Here is a 20,818-nt window from a genome sequence, read left to right as displayed (position 1 = left end):
CCCGCTTAGAACCGCTCCCCGATTTAGAGAGTAAAGGAACTAATTACAAAAGGGCTCCCCTTTCAAAGGGAGAAGGTGAGCCGTGCACCACGCCTTCGGAGGTGGTACAGCGGTGACAGCCCCACATGGCATCGCCTGAAGAAGAGCAGATCCAGGTTAACGTGACCGCGCTTCTTGCCTCGCCAGTCCACCCTCTTTACCGGCGCATTTCTGTTGAAGACGGAGGCTAACGGCGGGCTGTAACGAAGGAGATACCGGTGCCAGCTATCGGGAACAGGACACCGCCGGTCCCGCTTCACCAGCTCCCCGCACTCCCCAGCGGCTGCCGCACACTTAGCGCTTACATTCTCTTCGGCTTAAAAAAGTAGAAGAGTGGAAACCCATCCCGCAGGCGGAGGCCCGCCGGCGCTCTGCCGCGCCCGCCAGAGCCCCCCGGCCGCTGCAGGCCGCCGCCGGGCCGGGCCCCCTCTCCGCCAGCGGCCCGCTCCCGCCACACCCCGTGCTGCCCGCCCCGCCTCACGGCGGCGGCCCCGGGGGTCTGCGCAGCCCCGCGCCGAGCAGGGGCCGCCGGCCGCGCTGGCGTTGCGCCCTCGCCCGGGGCCGGGGCCGGTGGGGCCGAGGGCGGGAGCGGCCACCGCGGCGCCCCGCGAGCCCGAGCCCCTGCCCGCGCCGGCGGAGCAGGACGGAGGGCGACGCCGGGGCAGCTCGCGTATCCCTCCGCGGCGCCGTGCGTGCGTGTGCGGCGGCGGCGGCTCCTCAGCAGGCGCGTGAGGCAGCGCCGGGGGCAGGGAACTACTTTCAGGAAACTCGAGCGCAGGGCGGGCGCCGGGCGCCGCGGGCCCGTCCAGCGGCGGGCGCCGGGTCAAGGGGATTACTTTCTTCCCCTCGCTCTTCCCTCTTCTCCCTCCTCCCTTTCCCCCGTGGTTATTTTGGATCAAGCTGTGGCGGCGGAAGGAGCTTGAAGTCAACGCTTCCGCCCAGTTTTCCTGTGAGGAGGCGGCGGAGGCGGCGGCGAGGAGCCGAGGCGGCGGCCGCTAATGGAGTTGCAGCCGGGGAGGGAGCGCTGTCGCTGAACTTCCCCGCGGGCTTTCTCCCTCCTCTCCCCCTCGTCCTGCGGCCGGGGGCTCCTCTCTCGCCCTGGCAGCTCCTCTTCCCCTCCCTCCCCGCTCCTCTCCTCACACAAACAGCCGTGACGCATCCTCTCTCTCCTCCGTCCCCCCCCTTCCCACCCCCAGGCTGGTTTAAAACGCCTCCCTCCCCCCGTCACCAGCCTTCTCCTTGGGGCCGGCTCGTCCTCCCTCCGCAGTGCTCGGCGTCGCTTTGGAGGGGGTGGGAGAGCCCAGCCGAGCGGCTCTGCCCCCCTTTCCCCCTCCCCCGCCTGCCCCGGCCTGTGGCGGCCCCGGTGTCTGGAGGAATTTCTGCCGCCGCCGCCGCCTGCCCCGGCTGGGCGCGGGAGGCGGGCGGGCAGGGAGGCGGCCGAGCAGCAGCAGCAGGAGGAGGAGGAGGGCAGCAGCGAAGGCGGCTGCAGCGGGAGATGAGCTGCAGCGGGAGGACGGTGCGGTGCAGCTTTTTGCGGCGGGGAGCCCTCCCTTGTCTCCACCACTCCGTTCCCCTTTAACTGGGAGCAAGAGCAGAAGATCCGTGGTTGTTGCTGCTGTTTCCACCACTACCTTCATCATCGTCATCATCATCTCTAAAGACAGGGGGAAATACGCTCCAGCGCCGGACAACAGGATTTCGTGTTTCCAGGATAAAGATCGCTCTGCCCCCCGCCCCCCTTCTCCCCTCCCTCTCCCTCACTTCAAAACACTGCCCGTGCCCTGGCCGGGGGCGGCGGACCGGGGGGGTAACAATGGTGAAGTTTCTGGTGAGTTCTGGCTGCGCCCTGGCTGCGTCGGTGCTGCTCCGTCTCCCGGTCGGATCGCGGTGAGGAGAAAATGAGCGAAGAGACGGCGACTTCTAACAACGAGTAAGCGGCCGTTCCCCCTCGCCGCGGCGGCGGTTTTGCCCTCCGCCCCGCGATCGGGCTGGGGCTGGGGCTCGGCGCGTCCCCCCGGCTCCGCGCCCCGCGGGGCTTCTGCCCGCGCACGTACGTGTCCTGGCCTCCCCGTGCGCGTACTGCGCATTTCTGCTCGCGTACATGGAAGCCCAGAAGCTGCCTCTTTGTGAAGGAGCTTGGTTTAGCAGGGCTGCGAGCCAGCGGCCAGAAAAGCGTGGTTTAATTAAAGCCCGGTAGAAAACGGTGCAGGTAGCGATGGTGTCTTGGAGGGGGAGGATGGGCTTTCAATGCCCAGAGAGGTATCGGCACGTACCACCTCTGATAATATCCTATTACTTGTAGATATTTCACATGGAAACTAGTGTGTGGGAGCTTCATCCTGCAGGAAACTGCTCCTGAATTTTAATTGGATGAGTCAGTCAGTGTAAATACAGCTTAAACCTACCCTAAAGCCTTCCCCCCCCCCCCCCCCCCCTTTTAATGAGCACTTGGGACTTTTTTTTTTTTAAAGAGGAAGGGGACAGTTCGAGGATCTCTTAATATTTTTAATGTGACTGGTTTGGAGGAAATCCAGAGGAGAATGTGTGTCTGTGCGGCTGTATCCCCCGGCGCACAGTCTGTCTTTGAAACACGTTTTGGGTCAGCGGAGATAAATATTTGTCAGAAAACATCCGACTTCTTTATGGCATTGAAAGACAAATAGAAAGTAGTTTGAAACTTCTAATATTATCGGGAAGTTTGAGGTTGATGGCTACAGTCCCCGACCTGTAGCCTTACGATGTGCCATGTCGGTATTTGCTCAGGCTGATTTTATGAATGATGCGGGTGCCGGCCGCGGCCATGGCGATGGGGAGGGAGCGCTGCGCCCATTGTATTGGCAGGTAGCGGTGGGTGGATGGAGAGCCCGGCTGACGGGGAGCGGACGGCTCTCCGCCGGCAGGAAAGGCCGATTTCCCAGTTCGCTGCCTTCCCCTGAGCGAAGCCTGCGCACCTTCCCGTGCGCTCCCCGAAATACGGTTTTGGCCCCCGAGGAGCAGCGCCGGCGGAGCCCCGCAGGGGAGCGGAGCCCCGAAGGGCGGCGGAGCCCCGCAGGGGAGCGGAGCCGGCGGAGCTCCGCGCTGCCGGCCGCGGCGCTGAGCGCTGCGCGGAGCGGGCCGGGCCGGGCGGGAGCCGCTGCGGCGCCCGCGGGGCCGGGCGCTGGGGCCGCCGCCATGTTTCCTTTTTTGTGAATCGCTCTCATTTGCATACCACAATCTCCATTCATAAAAAAAAAAAATAACAAAAAAAAAATTGCTGTCATCACCGCTGACCTGCGGCAGACCTGCCCTGCAGAGTGCCCAGAGCTGCTGCTCCTGTGCTAAGGAGCAGCCTGCAGCCAGCGGCTGGCGGAGGAAAGTCTCCAGGACCTGCTGTATTAATATGTGCTGTTCGCTGCTTGTTGACACAGTTATGTGGGAAATATCAGCTCGGGGAGGTGCTGGGAGCACGTGATCCGCTCCATTCATAAAATACCTGGCTGTCCATTCACAGTGCAGTACAGTGTCTGCATTCAGCAGCCTCGCAGATCAGACCTGCAAGGGAAGGGAGAGGCAGGCCGGCAGGTTTATCGGAGAGGGCAGCAGAAAGAGGTCTTATGGCTGCGAGCATGGGAAGTTACTGTAAAGATGGTGGGGAGGGAGTTGTTTTTATGGTTTCTGTTTGTCCTTTTCCTATAAAGGAGCATTAGTTCAGGAATACCTTCTCGCTGTACCGTCTAACATTTAAGCAGGGAAGAGTTTTATTCAGAAAACGTTGAAATATTTTCCCCTCCAGAAATACTGACTCAAAAATAAGATACTGAAAATCAAATTCATTCTTATGAACGTGTTTTCAAGACAGTATGTTAATCCATTTGGGGTAATTTACATTTTATTGAACAATACTGTTTTACATTGCAAGATATCAACATAGTGTAGAAGGAAGTCGGTCATACCTAATGAGACATCTGAAAATGTTGCCTATTATAAAATTCGGGTAACAGTGAAGACAACTAAATTGGTAGAAATCAGCGATGCAGTTAATTTTTTTCTCTTTACTTTGAGAATTTTATGGCAGATTAGCTATCATCATTTCTCCTTAACCTGTGCCATGGCTGAAGAGACCTCTGAAATATCAGAATAACAGATAAATGTTTTTAATATGGCAGAAACTGTTTAGAGGTCAGTGTATTAACTTTGATTTTAAATATTTTGAAATCTTCCAAAAAATAAAATCGAATGAAACTTAGTGATGAAGGATCCCTGAAGCAGACAACGTATTTGTTTGATGTAACTGTTTTGTGGTTGCCAGTGTTAAAATGGTGATGTTCACTGCTCATGAATACACTATTTAATTATCTTAACAAATTACGCTAAGGTGATCCTTAATTATACATTTGTGGAGTGGAGGAGGCGTTGTTGTTCGTGCAACCTAAGAGAGCACCTGAAAGATTACTAATCTTTACTTAAAATGAGAAAGGAAGGCTCACATACAGTATTTGGTTTGAGTTAATTCAGTGTTGTTATAGAGCTAAATGTATAGAGCTAAATGTTACAGAGCTAAAAGCACTATAAATAGTGCTTTTTCTCAAAGAATAGATTTTTTTTTTTTTTTACTTTGGTTATTACAGTATCAGAAGAAAAATAAGAAAAATATTTCTCTTCTCGGTTTCATTTGCTTTTTTTGACAGCATTTTTGGCGAGGCTAGAGTCGTCGTTCCTCTTTGGTTGATTTTGCACATAGCACAAGCGTGTCACTTAAATGATTGGGAGATATAATTGAAACTCCAAATAAACCGTTTGTGAAAATAGGGCAGATCTACAAATTGAAATTTATCATATGTGAAAAGTTCACTGTGTTTAATTTTATCAGTACAATTGATTACATCAATGGCCTTGAATTCATTAACAAATCTCTTGGCATATAAAGGCGAATACGGGTACTTTGCAATGCATTTTGTGTCATTGTGGCTACCGGGAATATTCTGGTAATTGAGCATTATTATTTGTTTATAAAACTTCATTTTGTGGAGTAAGATATAAATATTTGCGGTATCTAGAGTTTGACTGCAGTTGATAATGTTAAATTCTCAGTGGTGGTGGGAAAGATTAATTAAAAAGCTGCATTAAGGACTACTAGGTTTCTTGTCAGTCATGAACATATGGAAGGCAGCCTTATAAAATTCTGATTGTCACAGATGAATCTTTGGTGGTGATTTTTACATTGTTCTTGTAATGATGTTACTGTATTTGTCAGTTAGGTATTAGTTAAATGAGGGTATTTCTATACCTCCAGATATTCCCTCCCGCAGTGGTGTTTTGCAATTGGTGTGGTCAGCATGAACACAGTGTGGTGTTCACAAATACTATCAGTTTTTAAATGAAGGAATTAGTAGGATTTGTGGACTTGTGGGTTGATTCGCTGTTCATGCAACTTAACGTAATAATGTCAAAGGAGGCAGGTCAGCAAGCACTGTACCAAATTCCTGTTTTGGTGGTGGATTTTATTGCTGTCTAGAAATGCTACTGAATTTCAGTGTTAGGTAAAACAGAATAATTGTTACGTTATGTAGTCCCCATTCAGTAGGGATGAATGATGACAGGCTTAAGATGGAGTCTGAGTTGCTGCTATTGAAAAGTAGGAGCACTGCTTTATTGGCTTGTTTACTTTCCTCTGTCTTGCAGGTGGCCTCTTGCTTTTTCAGGGAATGCTTGTGCTCTTGATTTATATTCAGAGATTATTTTACATACTGTATTTTTACAGATTTTTTACTGTCATATGCTAATTGTTTTGCTACATATAGGTAATCTTATAATCATTTTCGTAGATAACGTAATTCAAGAGATTATAAATTAAAGAAACACGGAGTGTATATTAATGCTGTGTGCTTAACAGCCTCTAGATTATGATGTTATAAACATCCTCAAGTGTTGATTTTGAAAAAGTAAAGCTGAACTAGATTTTTAAAATATAATACTTACTTGATATGTGCATGTCTTCCTTCAGTAGTTATGAAAATACTGTTTATACTTTATTTGTTCTTCAGAACTCCTTGTATTACAAGCCCAAATACTGAAAGATGAGCATGAAGTTGTATCAGAGAAAGTAAAGATAATTAGTTTGGTTTTCTTAGTTCTGGGAGGATTTTAACAATTTTCAGCAGGCTAATTTTCTTTCTGCTATTTAGGGCATATATAGACTTCGGAATTCTTCATCCCTTAATGTAAGGAATTTGTAAAAAGTAAGAAATTTTTTTTTAAGGAAAGCATCTTCTAAACCAATTGATTATAGGAAATCATTGCAATTCTGATATATTTTCTTTTGGGGGAGTGGTTCTTTATAGAGTCCTGGCAAGGCTTTTCCAGTCTTATGAACTGCTTCTTGCTATCTCTTTGGCTTTATGTTACATGACACTATTTGGAAGGTGAAACTGAATTTGCATGTTACATAATCTGGGAGTCGGGGGGGGGGAGGGTTGTTTGTTTGTTTGTTTTTCTATTTTATTTTATTTTAAGAAAACCAAAAAAGGTTCACCTTAGCAACATTCCTTGATTACTGTGGCATTGCAGAAAAATGCTTTCTGGATGTTGCAGCATGACTGAAGCCAGTGATAATATTTAAATTAAAAAATGACAAATGTTTCCCTTGTTTGTTTATTTAAAATTTAATGTTCTTGAAGTGTTAAAGTGGCAGTGAGGATGTCAGCATATGTTTCAAAAGTAGAGATGTTTCTTGAAAGGAATATATCTTGACAGGATTGGAAGTCACAGGATTAAAGCTGAGGGCATTCCTGGTGGGTTTTAGGCTGAACGCTAGCATTTTTGTTTGTTATTTACCCATTCTTATGTATATCTGGAGAAATTGTATGTATTGGTGACAACTTGATGGGGTATGACAAACACCAGGAAAAAAAAATACTTTTTAGAATATTGACACAAGTTTAAAAAGGAGAGAAAGAAAATACTTTTGTCTTTTTTGGTTTTTACTCTCCTGATTCAAAAAAAGTAACTATGATACACCTTACAATGTATGTTGTCTTAAATGGTGGTGTTCTAATGTTTAAATGTCTGCTTGCTCACTCTTATTCTTCTTTCTCGATTGGAACATGTTGCATTTTCCTTAAAGGGATTTGAAAGATGGCTGGGAGTTGCCATGTCATTGAGGATCCCAGTTTCTTTATGGTTATATTAAAAAGGAACTGTCTTTGTCTTTTTCCTCTCTGTTATAATGTGCAACAACATTTGAGCAAGCAAATTTTAACTAGCACATTTTCCACAGTTACTGAATGGCTGGAATTGGTTGTAAACAGAAATGAAATGGTCCCTGAAAATACAAAATTTGTTCCTCCTTTCTCTCCCTTGAAAATACTAATTCCTCTTTCTGAAAGCACGTCTAGCTGTGAAGTATTTATTTAATTATTGGCAAATAATGTGGTACAAATATTCCAAAATAAAATTCAATAAGATGTAAACATATTTGCAACATTTTTTATACTTTCTAATACTTTGTTAGGTGTGTCTTCTAACCAGTCATGGTATTCAGCAGAAATAATCTTCAGTGATACTTGTTTTTTGAGGGAAGGAAGAGGACTGGATGCTCTTTTGGTATGCTGTATTAACATATGTTTCTAGACTTAATACAATAGTAATACATGCTTTTGTTGTGCTTACTTTTCCTGTACTCTGTAAGAGAGGAATTTTTTTTTTTTTTTTTTTTTTTGCTAGTGCTTAGACTATGATCTAGTAAAATCTGTTGGCTGGCACTACTCCCTGTGGTTTTTCCTCATACAGGAGGTGGTATCATGTTGCATATGGTAACATATTTTATGGTATATGGTACCAGGGTAAACATGGTATCTCTCCTACTTGAAAAATATCTGTAATAGGAATCAGTCTGTAAGATTATGGTGGTATTGAACAGCACTTACTTGTAGGAAGTAAGCAGGCATTTTAAGTGCATGTGTTTTCACATCTTTTCAAGCATATCTTTTACATAATGTTCATGCTGATATCTGTACTATCAGTTTGTTAAAAGAATATATATTCATTTATTTATACTCAGTGCTTTATATTCACTGTTTTTCTCCTATGTATGACAATAAAAGAATTTAAAAAAAATAAAAAGACCAACAAATCTTTAGATATGCTAAGGGACAAAAAATGTGCGTTTAAGTGCTTTGAGTACTAAAATTGTTTATAAATGTGGCTCCGCTTAAATACTAACTGGCTTGCTACACACAGTTGCAGGCCCTAATTCCCATTGCTCCAAATAAGGTGGGGAAAATAAATAATAATTTTAAAAGTGCCAATATAATGATGATAAATGCATCTATATATGCAAGGAGATCACAAGCATTTTTTCTCTAAGAACTCACAGTCATATGACAGTAAATACTTCAATTCAAACAGGGAAAATAGGCCATACAAACTTCAGCAGTTACTGTGCTCCATTCTGCGTTGCTGCCTGATACCAAACTTCCATTCAGAAGAAAATATTTTTCATGTGTGCACTGCAGAAGAATTCCCCAAATATGTAGTGTTGAAATATCTAAACCATCTTAAAAATGAGGTGATAAAGATTTTTTTTTTTCCCTCCCCGCGATGTATTCATTCTTGTGTTTAAAAATTTTGATGACTGCTGTTTGTGATATTTTAGTTAAGTGAGGAAGTCTTGTAATCCATACTTCTGCTACAGCGAGTCAAGCACTTACCTGTTCAGAACCCCTAAAGAAATTGGGTGAGCTGATGTTTGGCTTGTATGGTTTGCGAAAGCAGGCGTCATTAAAGTCTATGGAAGAGTTGTCCTCTTCTCTTTTTTTTTTTTTTTTTTTTTCTTAAAAGAAACTCCAGAAAAACAGTACCAAATAAATAGGTCTTCCCCAAGATGATCTGACAACTGTTGACAATTACCCTTTTTCTTTGACTTGTACTGATGAGTTGCGACACTAACTGAAGTTTGTCAAAGCAAAAATGAAACTGATTTATTTCAGTTTTAGTGAAGTCAAATGCTGTGAATAAACAAGCATAGCAACAAGAAGTATCAAGAATTTCATTAATAAAACAAGTAATTACTGAAAACTAGTGTCAGGTTTAGTAAAAATTGTTACTGAGACTGACTGCCTTCCCTAAATAAACCCAGAATTGGTAAAATATAACTCTCAGTGAGGATTCCTGCCTGGGATTTTTTTCTTTCAGAAATTGTGCAGAACTGTTTTGGTGAAGTGGTATAGACCTTAAGGGCAGAAGTGATTTCTCTCTCTTTAACCTTTTGAAAGGATTAAGCAAGGGCAGTGGAAGGTGGGAGTACAGAATTCTTATGTAGCTTCCTAGAAACTTTTCAGCCTCTCAGACGTGATGAAGGACTCTGTGCCCTAGGTATTTCTTTTTGTGCATGGCGTGCTTACTCTGGATCGCAGTACAGCATGCCTTAATATGAAGCCTGTGATTGAGGCTGATACATGTTGAGCCTTGAACAGGAACATGTTTTTGAAAGGTGTAAAGAAGCTAATTCAGGATTTATAATTGAGGTCTATACATTTGAAATGGGAAATCCTGGGGGTTTTTTAATCTACGCAAGTGGCTGACCTTATGTACCAAACCTGTATGTTTTTAGCACTAGTTACTGTTGCTAATCACTGCTCTTTGCTCCCTTTAGGACCAAGAGTAGATTCAAGTTTCCTAGTAGGGTAGTCTTAGGATAGGTATGTCTGTGCCCTCTTCAGGGGTAATTATCTATCTCACTACAAGTTCCACTTGTAGTTCAAATGCTACTGATCTGTGCTACTGATGTTATGCAAACAAATTTTGGGGTTGCTGTCTCTTACTTTAATTTTGCAAGATTTTAAGGAAAAAAAACTGTAGAAGCAATTATGATTGCTGGTACCAATGGTACATAATGAGCGTGCCAAGGGAATGCAAAGTTGTAAAATGAAATGCCTGAGAATTTTCAGGCTTGAGAACTGAGATTGTTTGTGCAAATATAATCCATGTGGCCAGGGGGTATGAATTTTGATGATTTTGATAATGAGAGAGACCCAGGAATATAATCAGATTGCCTGGGTTCTGCTCACAAACCTTCAATACTAGGAAACGCCCATTTTCTTTTTTTGAGCCCCTTGCCTCATTTGCTGCTCATCCTGTGCCGGAGAGGAGGACTGCACCTTCTGATCACGCACAGGTGGTGCTGTGTAGTTGAAGACTGCATCTTAATAAGCATTAAAATACTATAAATACTAATATTGAAAAGTAAAGCAATGTTCTATCAAGTTTGTTAGGGTTATTTTGTTTGTTTGTTTCTGCAGTTTAGTCTGGTTTTAGTCTTTAATCTTCAGCTTTCAACTGTGGGAGTATTTTAGTTGTTGGTAATATTGCTGTAATTCTATCCAGACTTGTAGCATGCTGTTTCTTATATTCTTTCTGCTAGCATGATTTTCTTAATTCTTATCTGAAAGTTGGGGTTTTGGTGTTGGGGTTTTTTTCCACCCAATTTGGAAGCTTGCTCTGGTGTAGTATGAGAAGTTATTTGAGGGAATAATAAATTTGTTATGTTGAACTTGCTTTTGGTTTGGTTCTCTTAAGGCGCTGATGACATCTGTTACGAGAAGTCATGCCACTGTGGAATATGTGCGTCTAGCATGCTAGTCGCAGAGTGCCAGTTAGGCTGTTGACATGTACAGGCATATTTGCTGTGGAGGCTCCTAACATATGGGTTACCATTAAGCCTGGGTTTTTGTGGTGTCACTCATGTATGCTACAGGAATACTGTCATACTTCAGGCATGTAAGTGCAAAGTACTTGTGGCTGTCATTGAAACGAAGATGCCAGTTGCTTGTAATTTCTTAATCAGTAAATATGTTTTTCTAACTAGATCTTTTTTTACCTTTTTTCTTTTTTTTTTTTGGCAATTGGTGGGTAAAGTGTATTGTTCTTAAAATTTTTTACTATGTTCTGCTGTGTGGTTCCTGAAGAAGCTAGTGTGTCTAAAATCGGGCTGTTACTACACAGCTGTTTTTATGCATTAGGCCCCATAAATGTCCTGACTGAATCTTGCTTCATCTTCTACTTCTTTCAGCCTCCAGAAAACTTTTTAATGGATGTGTAACCACTGCTTAAACAGTCCTGTGATGATCTCTAGCATGGTGCTTTCATGCTTTCTGTATTTCTACTGAACGGGTCTAGCTTAAAATATCTTGTATTGTCTTAGCTGTATTCAACTTGACACATCCTCTAGAAGAGCCCCCATATGCACCTTAAAATGTACGTGCTTTGTTACTATGGTGATGGAAAAGAATCGTGCATGTTAACAACTGCGGGTTAGGTAATGGAGGATTTGCAGAAATCGGTTAAGCATTTGCCTGGGGCACTGAATATTGAGTCTGTGACCATACGTCCACCCCAGCCTCTTGGCTACAGGCAGGCTGAGGGAATCTTGTTATGGGATTAGACACTTCTCTGTTTTCAGGTTGTTTGGGAGGTGAAGAGGACTTTTTGGAAATGGTTTTGGAAGAAGCTGAAGTGGTGTTGCCTTATCACGTGCTTTTAAGTATCTTACGTTATATACTTAGGGTGCTCTGCACAGTGTAAAGGAGATACTTGTGCAAGCATGTTGTATGTTTGTCACTGATACAAAACCAGTTTTTGTTTTTCTTTGAACTCCCTAGGTTGGCAGTGCAGGAGTTCACTACCTTTCATTTCTCTGTTATGGCTGCCTGCAAATCCTGCAAAGGGAGAATATGTCCACATTCATTCCCCTGAAGCAATGTAGAAAACATGAGCTCTTCTTCATCTATTAGTTGAATTCTGGATGAAGAACAGGTCTATTCAGGGAAGCTATTCCAGAACAAGACATGAATTTAGAATGCTATAGTTTAGTGTAATTTCCTGTGGGGGCCTTTTATTTTCCTTCTTCTGCAGTAAGTTGTGGTTAACTAGGGTAAAACTGATAAGCTTAGTTGTCTAATTAGAGGAGCTTTTCAGGTTCTCCTCTCTTTCCTTCTCTCCTGTACCTTTTTAAAACTGTAGTTTTCTTGCATTAGTTATTTTGTTATTTGTGTATATATATTTGTTTGGTTTTACTGCTGAAAGTGGCATATCTTTCTGTGTTTTGAAGTGTGTTGGCTTTTAGAGACACCCATCCTTGTAGCTTTTGTTTTGTTTTTAGCATTTTAGAAAGCATTTTTCTGAGCATTTCTCTGTATTAGTGTTTTCATACAGCTTATCCTGAAAAGCTTCTCTGGAAAATAAGACACTGGATAGTGTCTCTTTGAGACATTTTGACCAGTCCACTGAGCACCCTTACCGGTCTTAATATCAGGGTTTTACCCTTGGGCAATGCTAGCAAGAAGTGTGGGTTTTGCTACTCTGGGACAACAAAAACATAACCCAAATAAAAGCATGTGTTTCCTTTGCTGTAGAACGACAGAATGCTTCCCACAGGCTTCAAGTTCATCCTCCTTTCAGCAATGAAAGGAGAGACATTACAGAAATGTTGAAAATCAATGTTGAGTGACTTCTCCACTACAGAAAATGCAACTTTTTTTATGTTTGTGAGCAAATCTTCCTGAAGTAGAGCTACAATTATATGTATAGCTGCTTTTATGAACAAAATCAAACTGTATGGATTAGGCTTGTGGAATAACTGGAAATAAGTTAACCAAATCTGTTATGTCAGCTGGTTTTTTAGGCCTGAGCAGCTACTGGGAGGTATAGGATTGGCTTTTCTATCTTTTGGCAAATCTGATCCCCACAACTGAAGCTCAATGGATGAAGTAAAAGCTTTAAGTAAGCTTTAAGGTCCTCATGCTCCTTCCATCTGGAGGGTGCAAACAATGAGCTTTGATCAATATATCATCCCAAATAAGGCGTGATGATCCAAATCTTTGCCATGTGCTTCAGAAAAAGATCATTTCAGCAGAGAAGTTGCAAGAGCTATCCTAATTAACTTTCACATGTCAGGGGAAGAAACAAGTGTCACTTCTCAAGGGCAAGAGTAATTTTGGCCGGCTTTTCTGAGGTTGCTTCACAGTTTCCAAGGCAATTACAATCAGATAGTGCAGACATCATAGTATCCTATAGTAGAAAGGATCTGGTTTTTACATTTTTTGTTTCTTGTCTAACTTAGGTGTTTTACAGTGGAGAAAGCATAACTGTAATTTCCCAGTTACAGCATTAATATCTATGATCTAGGGTGTACTTGGTGAGAGGGGATTTTTTTGCATTTTTGGTATTCTATGGCTGAGACAAATATTCCCTTATTTTGTCTATATAATAAAATGGTATATTTGATTCCTGAGAAATGCAGTCTTAACAGTCAAATTGAAAGATGCTGTTCAAGCTTTTATTATTAACTAAGAAAATCAGTTTGGTTGTATCGTGTTTTCAGTAGGATGCAACTTCTGTTGTCTTTATTTACACTGGAAACTGGTGTTCTCCAAAGGACTATTTTTGCTTTCCTCTGCAATGAGTTCTTACTATAGCTCAGCAAATAATTTTGTCAGGAATTGCTTCTGTTTGACTTTGGGATATGTCCTTTGGAAATAACAATGCTGGTCAAAAAGTGGAAAGTTCTCTTGGTCTAACCTTTTCTTTGTGCATTATTCCAGTAGATCACAAGAAGCTCAGATTGATACTTCTCAAGGTTTAAATAGCCAGGTAGTATTTGTATGCCTCATGTAGTATTTTGTATGCCTTTAACTTCCATAGAGAGCATGATCAGAAATTGCTGTAATATCTGACAGCAGAAGTAGAGAGGATTATGTATTACTTGTCTTTTTTTTTTTTTTTTTTTTAGGGTTTGTTTTTTCCTAATGGTAAAACTTCTGTTCATTCATCTTCATTCAGTCTCTTGAGCTCCATTATATACCATTTCCTTCACAAAGGAATATGTTTTGTGTGTGGTTTATTCATTTCAATACGTAGCCTTGCAGCAGCAGTTGCCCAGTCTGGTGGTTGAGGCTGCTACCAAGTGAAGTTCCAAGATGCAGAAGAATTAAGTTGAATTCTGTATTAATTATACTATTTGGGGTTGCATGGATTTATCTGTCTGTAGCTCTGAAGGTCTGGAAGTTCATGCTCCTTTGTAAAACTATGCAGCAAAGGGTACTCACAAGCAAATCTCCATAATTCTGTGGGTGTTTTTAAGAGATGTAAATCTGAACTTCTTGTTAAATATCCTCTCCCCCAAATGGTATGAAGTTTTGTAGTGGTATAACTGATATGTGCTATGAGTGGGTTTGTTTTAATGTTTTTTTATAGACTATTTACATAATTTGAAATACTTAACTCTTCACAATGGGTTTGGGTTTGGTTTTTTTTTTGGTTTTTTTTTCAGATCCTTTCTGTCAGCCTGTGAAGTGTTTCAGAATAAGCTAAAGTTGCATAAGTACACAAGCCATTTAAAATAGAAATAAAAAGAATTCCATTGATGCCCTGCATTTTACCAACACTGACAAATCCAGTTTCACTAAATAAATAGCACTGGTGCTGTAATTTTGACACACAAAATAACTTTGTCTCTATGTAGTTAATAGCCACCTCTTGAAACATCTAAAGCAAATTTACAGTTGAGATCAGTTAATGAGGGAGAGTGGGAGTAGATTTATTGAAAATTCACTGAACTTAACTGCTCACTTGTTTGCTTTTTAATGGTAAAGTAGATCTGTGGTTTGAAATGGTTTGGAGAAGTTTTTGTGACAAGGCAGATGATGGTTCAGAACTACTTGAAAACTACAAAGAGGTCAGCTACAGTTTCTCACTTCTGGGAGACTGGAAATCTCCCTTTGCAAAATGTTCAAGAAACTTGGTAACAGATATTGAAGATCTTCAGAGATGCAATTAATATCTGCACAAAATGTTCCAAGAACATCACAAATTAACAATGATTTAGTACTATATTATCTTAAGATGTTAATGCTGCTATTACCTTAAGATATTAATACTTTACATAAAAACATAAGAATTGCCATAAAGGATCTGGCAAAAATTCTTGCTGACATCCTTTCTCTGACTTTTCCACTTGCTATACTTGCTTAAATTCCATATGCATTTGTTCCCCCCTCAGGAAGTTTGAGCTGAAATACATTATTTGTTTCTTGATTCTTTGGTGGAAAACTTTACCATGTGGTTGTTTGGTAGGACTTCATTTTACTTTAGCAGCAATTTAGTTTTGGATGGTTTAACTGTTCTTAATACAAGTGTTGTGTTTTCAGGCATTCAGAAGTTGAAGTGAACTGAAATTGCTATGCCAGATTATTGTTTTAATCTTTTGGTATAGTTGGCTGTTCATGTTTGCATGTTAGAACTTGAAATTAGTCTTAGTATCTAAACGGAGTATTTCAGAGCATTGTGTAATGTGTGGATATTTCTTTTCTTGAAACGGTTTGTCTCACAAGAACCATGTGAATAAGGTGATGAGATAACATGGTAAACATGATGTTCTAGGGAAAAAACTTAGCAATTTGGTTTTGTTAGGAAATGCATTGAATTTATGGTCATGTCAGTGTCAACTGCTTGTTTTCTGATGCTAAAGTAGTGTTTTAGCAGAAGGAGAATGGGGATTGGGAGGTGCTGGCGCTCTTGGGCTTTGGCCTTGAACAAGGACCTCATGAAGTGGGGAGGGGATTGCCTGTGTCATCTTCCTTCAGTCTCCAGTCAGTCGGGGCTGGCTCATTAATACTTGGAAACTGGTTTTTTTTTTTTTTTTAAAGATGCTACTTTAAACTAGATACATCTGAGGTGCAAACAAGGGATTTCTTGATTAAAAGTTAGGTAAATACTTCAAAATTTATCTGTCTGTTCCATTTACCTGTAGGTCTATTTGTCATTTTTGTACACAAAACAAAATGTGCGTAATAGAAATCAATTGAATGCAAGGAATTTCTAACTGGTTATTTGGGCCAAGGCGATACAAACTGTAAATGTGAAATCATACGGGTCTGAGAGAGCTGCTGAGTATTTAAAATTACTTTTTTCCCCTGTTAGTGTTGTTGGATTTCTTGTAGACAATTTCTTAGAAGTAAATTACACCAGGGCTGTTCTTGTTGGATGCAACGCTTTCTCAGCTGTAAGATCTTGATGATGTATCATCAGTGAAACTGTCTTGTTTTTTCAAAGTGGGATTAGAGAGATGAAGGTATCGAATGAAAATTGGGGGGGGGAGGATGTAAGGGCAAAAGTAAACCTGCTGTAAGAGCTACCTATGTCTACAAAATATATTAATTCCTTTCCCCTTATTAGAGCTGGGCCTTCTGCCAAGACAGACTGCTGTTCCAGCTGAGGCTCGCAAAAGCAGTAGTCACTGCGGGAGGTGATATATACCATTCTTTTAATTCTCAATGGCATTGACAGTTACCAAAGTTCCCTTTCTTTGCTCAAGTTTATCCTTGCTAGAAGTTAAAATTAAAGGCAATAGAGACAGTAAGACAATGCTGAAAAGATAAAGACGACTGACAAGGAGAGAAATCTAAGGCCTAGTTTTAGGTATGCATTTAAAAGTCAATTAGGCAAACTACTGGCATTAAGTTTCTAAAATTATTTCAGATGCCTGTCTTGCTATTTGAAAGCTCTTGAAGCAGATTTTTAAGCTTTTTCATTGAACTATAGTACAGTGAACATTAGAGTCCTTTATTAAGACTGCTTCTCATATTGAGTTATTGCCCTGTCACTCAGTGTGTTGCATTCTGGAAAAATACCTAGTAAACTCCACAGTCTAATTGATGTACTGTTTGGAAGTGTTGGAAGCTATAGATAGTTTGTCTAAGAATTGCTTCCAGTCCTACCAGTGGTATCCATGGCACTAGTAAGAAAGCATTTCTAGGCAATTTTTATCGGCTTCACTTGTTAGCTTTCTTGCTACTTTTAAAGAATGCCCAAACACTATTCTGAAACTTTAAAGAAATGCAAAGAGAAGTTTAAATGTCTCTGTGGGCTATGCAGCTGCCACTCTTTATATGAAGAATGACAGGCTTCACCAGAATGCCTGGTTCTTAAGGCAGGAGACCATGATGCTGAAACACATTAGAGCAATGTTATTTATATTCTGCCAAAAGCAATTATCCTGCAAGACTTAGAAATATGTGTTAGCTTTTATGTGTGTGATAAACTTTACAGACTTCCACAGAGTTCTGTAGGTCTACTCAGAGTGATATATTTAAATTTTTGCAGGACTGAAGCCCAAGTGCTTGCATAAAAAGATGTTTCTAGTTGCAGGCGTATGCTGATTACTCAGTAGCGTGGCAGAAGTGTTTCTTTGGGATTAGTCTGTTATGATTAGGATTGTTATTATGCCAAGGTAAAGCGTTTTTACGTTTAATAGTATTTGATAAGAGTTGTTTTAAGAAACCTGTTTTGATCCACCAGTATTTCTTTCCAACAACTTCTTCTAAGCTCCCAAGGGCTCTTATCTGTCCAAGAACCCTATTTTTAATTTCTGTTGAATTCTTTACGTTTCCTCCCCGTGAAGATTTATTACTCCTTAAAAGTATCTTCAGTTAGCTACTTTAAGCCCTAAAAGTGGCCTTGTTCTGTGCTGTGTCTTTTTGTCACCCTGTGACAGAAAATGAGCTCCACTGTTCGAGGGGAAAGGCCTGTACTTTGGATCTTGGCTACCAAATAGAGCAGCTTTTCTATTCACCCCACAGCTGCTGTTAATGTTTCATTTTGCAACTGCTAGAGGATGGGCAAGTAACCGTCCTCATACGAGACAAAAATATAACTCCATTAGTCAGCTGGCGTGGGTTGTTGAAGCAGAAATGCAGGCAGTATTTTCTCCTGGTGGAGAAAAATCCATCACATCCTATTAAAGTTGCCATTAGCTGACTATGGGGGAATGTACATTTCCTGAATCCACGATTGCCTGTTCTCCTTACTTTGATGGCTGTCTACTTTAAAACTTGTAATTTAGTCATAACTATTATAAGATCATGTTACCTCTCTGGGGTTAAATCTATTTGACATATAATCTGTCTGAGAAAAGCCCTTAAGAAATAATACTGCTTGACACTAACTGAACCTTAAATTATTGTGGCATGAATTAGAGAACCTTGTTCCTAAAGAGGTTCTGTGAGCTTTCTGAAATCTGTATCACCCTGTAGGACTTCTAAGATTTAGTATTTTAACTTTTAGACTATTTAGTATTTTAACTCATTGCTGTTAAACATGGATTTTGAAGTTTCTTTCAAAGGTGGGTTGGTTTGTTTTTTTTGTGATTTTTTGTTTGTGTTTTTTACAGCTGTCTTCTGAAGGTTGAAAATGTGATAGACTAGTGGCATCTTTGACATCCTCTTGCAGTGTTCATTGTAGGGTTTGAGTGAGGGAGAGTTATAACCCTTCAACTTCTTCACGGTAACATTGGAACCCTTAAAGTTTTTTGATGTTTAATCTTCATTACATGCAGTTATGACATAAAGCAGAACCAAGAAAATACAAAGGTGCCTTCTTTTCATAGCATATCAATGAAAAGAAAATTGTTTTTCTTTGTTATTCTGGAAGTGGCAATGTTTAGTCATGTCCAGAGCAGTGTTTCAGTAAAGGATGACTTTTTCTCTCTAAGGCAAATACAGATGTGGTCAGGCTTTCTCTTAGTTTAGTGCTTAGAGATTTTGTTAAAATTTCTTGGCCACCTCATTCCTTATTTTTTTTAATTGCTTATGTCCTTTTTTTTTTTTAATGAAGTGTGGTCAGAGAGAAATATTCAAATCTCTTAAACTGAGAGTGATGAATATTTAACCTTAACATGAGGAGTGAAGGGTTCTTTACAGTAACATTTCTGGTATTAGTATATCAAATGTCATGGATCTGTGATTGCAGATTACACGTGTATTAACACCTATAAATTAAAGGCAGAATATTATTCAATCTTATCCTGTACGGCCCATGTCTGTCTCCACATTGTGTACAATATTAAAGTTGAAGAAGAAATGATGCAATGGCAAACAGTAGTCCAGTTTTGACTTTTATTGTAGTTATGTTTTAATATAGGCAGATCCTGGATATATCTCCAGCTAGTTGGCAGTTGTGTCTCTCTGGTGTTTTTCGTGTTTCTTTAGGGCAGGTAATGGGCAACACCTTATGCTGCTTTTGGTTTACTCCCTTCTCCCTCTGATATAGTTGCTTCTTATTATTCTCAAGAAGCTATCCATGTGGTAGTAAAGAACTTCTGAACATAGTAGTGAATAGTAAAGTTAAAATAAGAAAATTAGATTACTGTGTTATTATACAAATATAATTGTTACATACTTAATGACTCTACTAGTTGAATTAAACTAAAAAATTATGCAGCTCTAGCTGAGGGGGCTATTTTCTGTCAGGTCAGTTCCTTGCATGCTCATGTAAGTCCTGTTCCCTAAAACTTAGTATGGAAATGTAGACAAAATTTTATACTATTTTACACAAGAACTTGGTTGCTGGGCTAAAAGGTGTTGTAAAACGCAATTATTATTTTGTAAGATTGAAAATAAAGTCTCTGTAAAAATCTGTTTTAACTTTCCAGAAACGGAAATGAGCACGATCTTATTCCAGTGTATTTGATCAGACAATCCTTGTTTTACCGAAGAGCTAAACACAACTTCATGTATCCAAAGGTTGGGCCCTTGTGAGAAACTTACCCACTCTTCACTGAGAGCAAGTAGTGGAATTTCTCCTGAGGTGCTGTGTCTGGGGGTTGTTTTCCTATTGGATTTTTGCACTTTGGTGTTCAATAAAACTTTAATGTTTTCCCTTCACGAAAGGAAAATCCATCTCCACTACGTTTCTGGTTGGCCTGCCTCTGCCTGGCAGCTTCCAGGCAGCTACGGAGGTTTCTTTTCAGCTTTCAACCTTTCTCCTCTTCAGTTTCACTCTCCTGTGAGTAGGCTCATCCTCTGCATGCGCTGCTCATTAAACAGGCACTGTTTTTCCTTCAATACAGTAATTTTCTTTATGTCAAAGCCTTCCTGCGTGCTGAATAATGCATCTGAGTCTTTGGTTTTTCTCCAGACTACTCAAAGTTGCATGTAGGCAGCTGGCTGGTTTTGTGTATGGTGGAGAGAGAAGCTGGAGCGCCTGTAAATGCTTGTGTGAGTATGGGCAGGGCTGCTCTTATCCTTGAAGCAACATTTTCTATAGTTTCTACTTGTTACTTTAATGTATTGGCAGAATTTAGTAACTGGTCTCTGTGAATATGGAGATGCGAGCACTGGTATCTGTAGGCTTTCTCTCTTACCTGGATCCCTTTGGATTGGGTTGGTAGGGAGCTTGTTTTGCCTCTTACGAATTGAAAGAGATTGCCATATGGTCCGGTATAGTTCATGTACACAACTGTGATCCAGTAGAGGAAAGGCAAACTCCCAACCCCCCTACTGCTGTTTCAGAAAGGAACAGACAGGAGGAAGTAGGAGTGAGAACAGATTTCTGGATAGATTGGTAGGCAGCGGGGTGAATTCTTAGCACTTCCCACCAGAAGTTTATTCTAATAGGCATCGGGTTTTAACCGTGTAACTGCTGCTTAGGAAGCTGGAACATGAGGATCAAGAGTAAATGCATAAATAGATTTACAGGGCTAAGTTCAAATTAAAATGATAAAAGTATTTATTTCATATCTGAAACAAGGCTGTAGTGCTCTCAGCCTCTAGTTGTGTGCAGTAATCACGGCTTGATTATTTTTTTTGTTTTTAATTTCTATTTTTTCCAAACTTTTTGTATAAGTGAATGTAAGCACTATTGGCTATATCTGGAAAACACTACTGTAGCAGTATGCTGACTGAATGAGACCTTCCTAAGAGTCACACCTGATGGTGGAAGTGTGTGTATAATAGATCTACAGTGATTG

General features: G+C 41.0%; 1 protein-coding gene and 1 long non-coding RNA gene across 3 annotated transcripts in view; both read left to right on the top strand.

The window, feature by feature from the left end:
* The first annotated feature begins 1,278 nt into the window (after window positions 1–1,278).
* SPRED1 (sprouty related EVH1 domain containing 1) overlaps window positions 1,279–20,818 on the top strand; it is a 63,685-nt gene continuing 44,145 nt past the window's right edge. The window contains exon 1 of one of the 2 annotated variants that reach the window (XM_075503033.1): window positions 1,279–1,969. In XM_075503033.1, coding sequence (XP_075359148.1) covers window positions 1,938–1,969 — 32 coding nt within the window. In that variant the 5' untranslated portion in view covers window positions 1,279–1,937. The remainder of the gene's footprint in view (window positions 1,970–20,818) is intronic. The other variant, XM_075503032.1, reaches the window with a different exon arrangement.
* On the top strand, window positions 16,255–19,575 carry LOC142409748 (uncharacterized). The gene is made up of 3 exons (XR_012775760.1): window positions 16,255–16,318; window positions 18,242–18,308; window positions 19,502–19,575. It is a non-coding gene; the product is annotated as an uncharacterized LOC142409748 (long non-coding RNA).

Source organism: Mycteria americana, chromosome 5 (genome assembly GCF_035582795.1).
Source record: "Mycteria americana isolate JAX WOST 10 ecotype Jacksonville Zoo and Gardens chromosome 5, USCA_MyAme_1.0, whole genome shotgun sequence".
NCBI classification, from domain to species: Eukaryota; Metazoa; Chordata; class Aves; order Ciconiiformes; family Ciconiidae; genus Mycteria; species Mycteria americana.
This window is presented reverse-complemented; position numbering and strand designations above follow the sequence as displayed.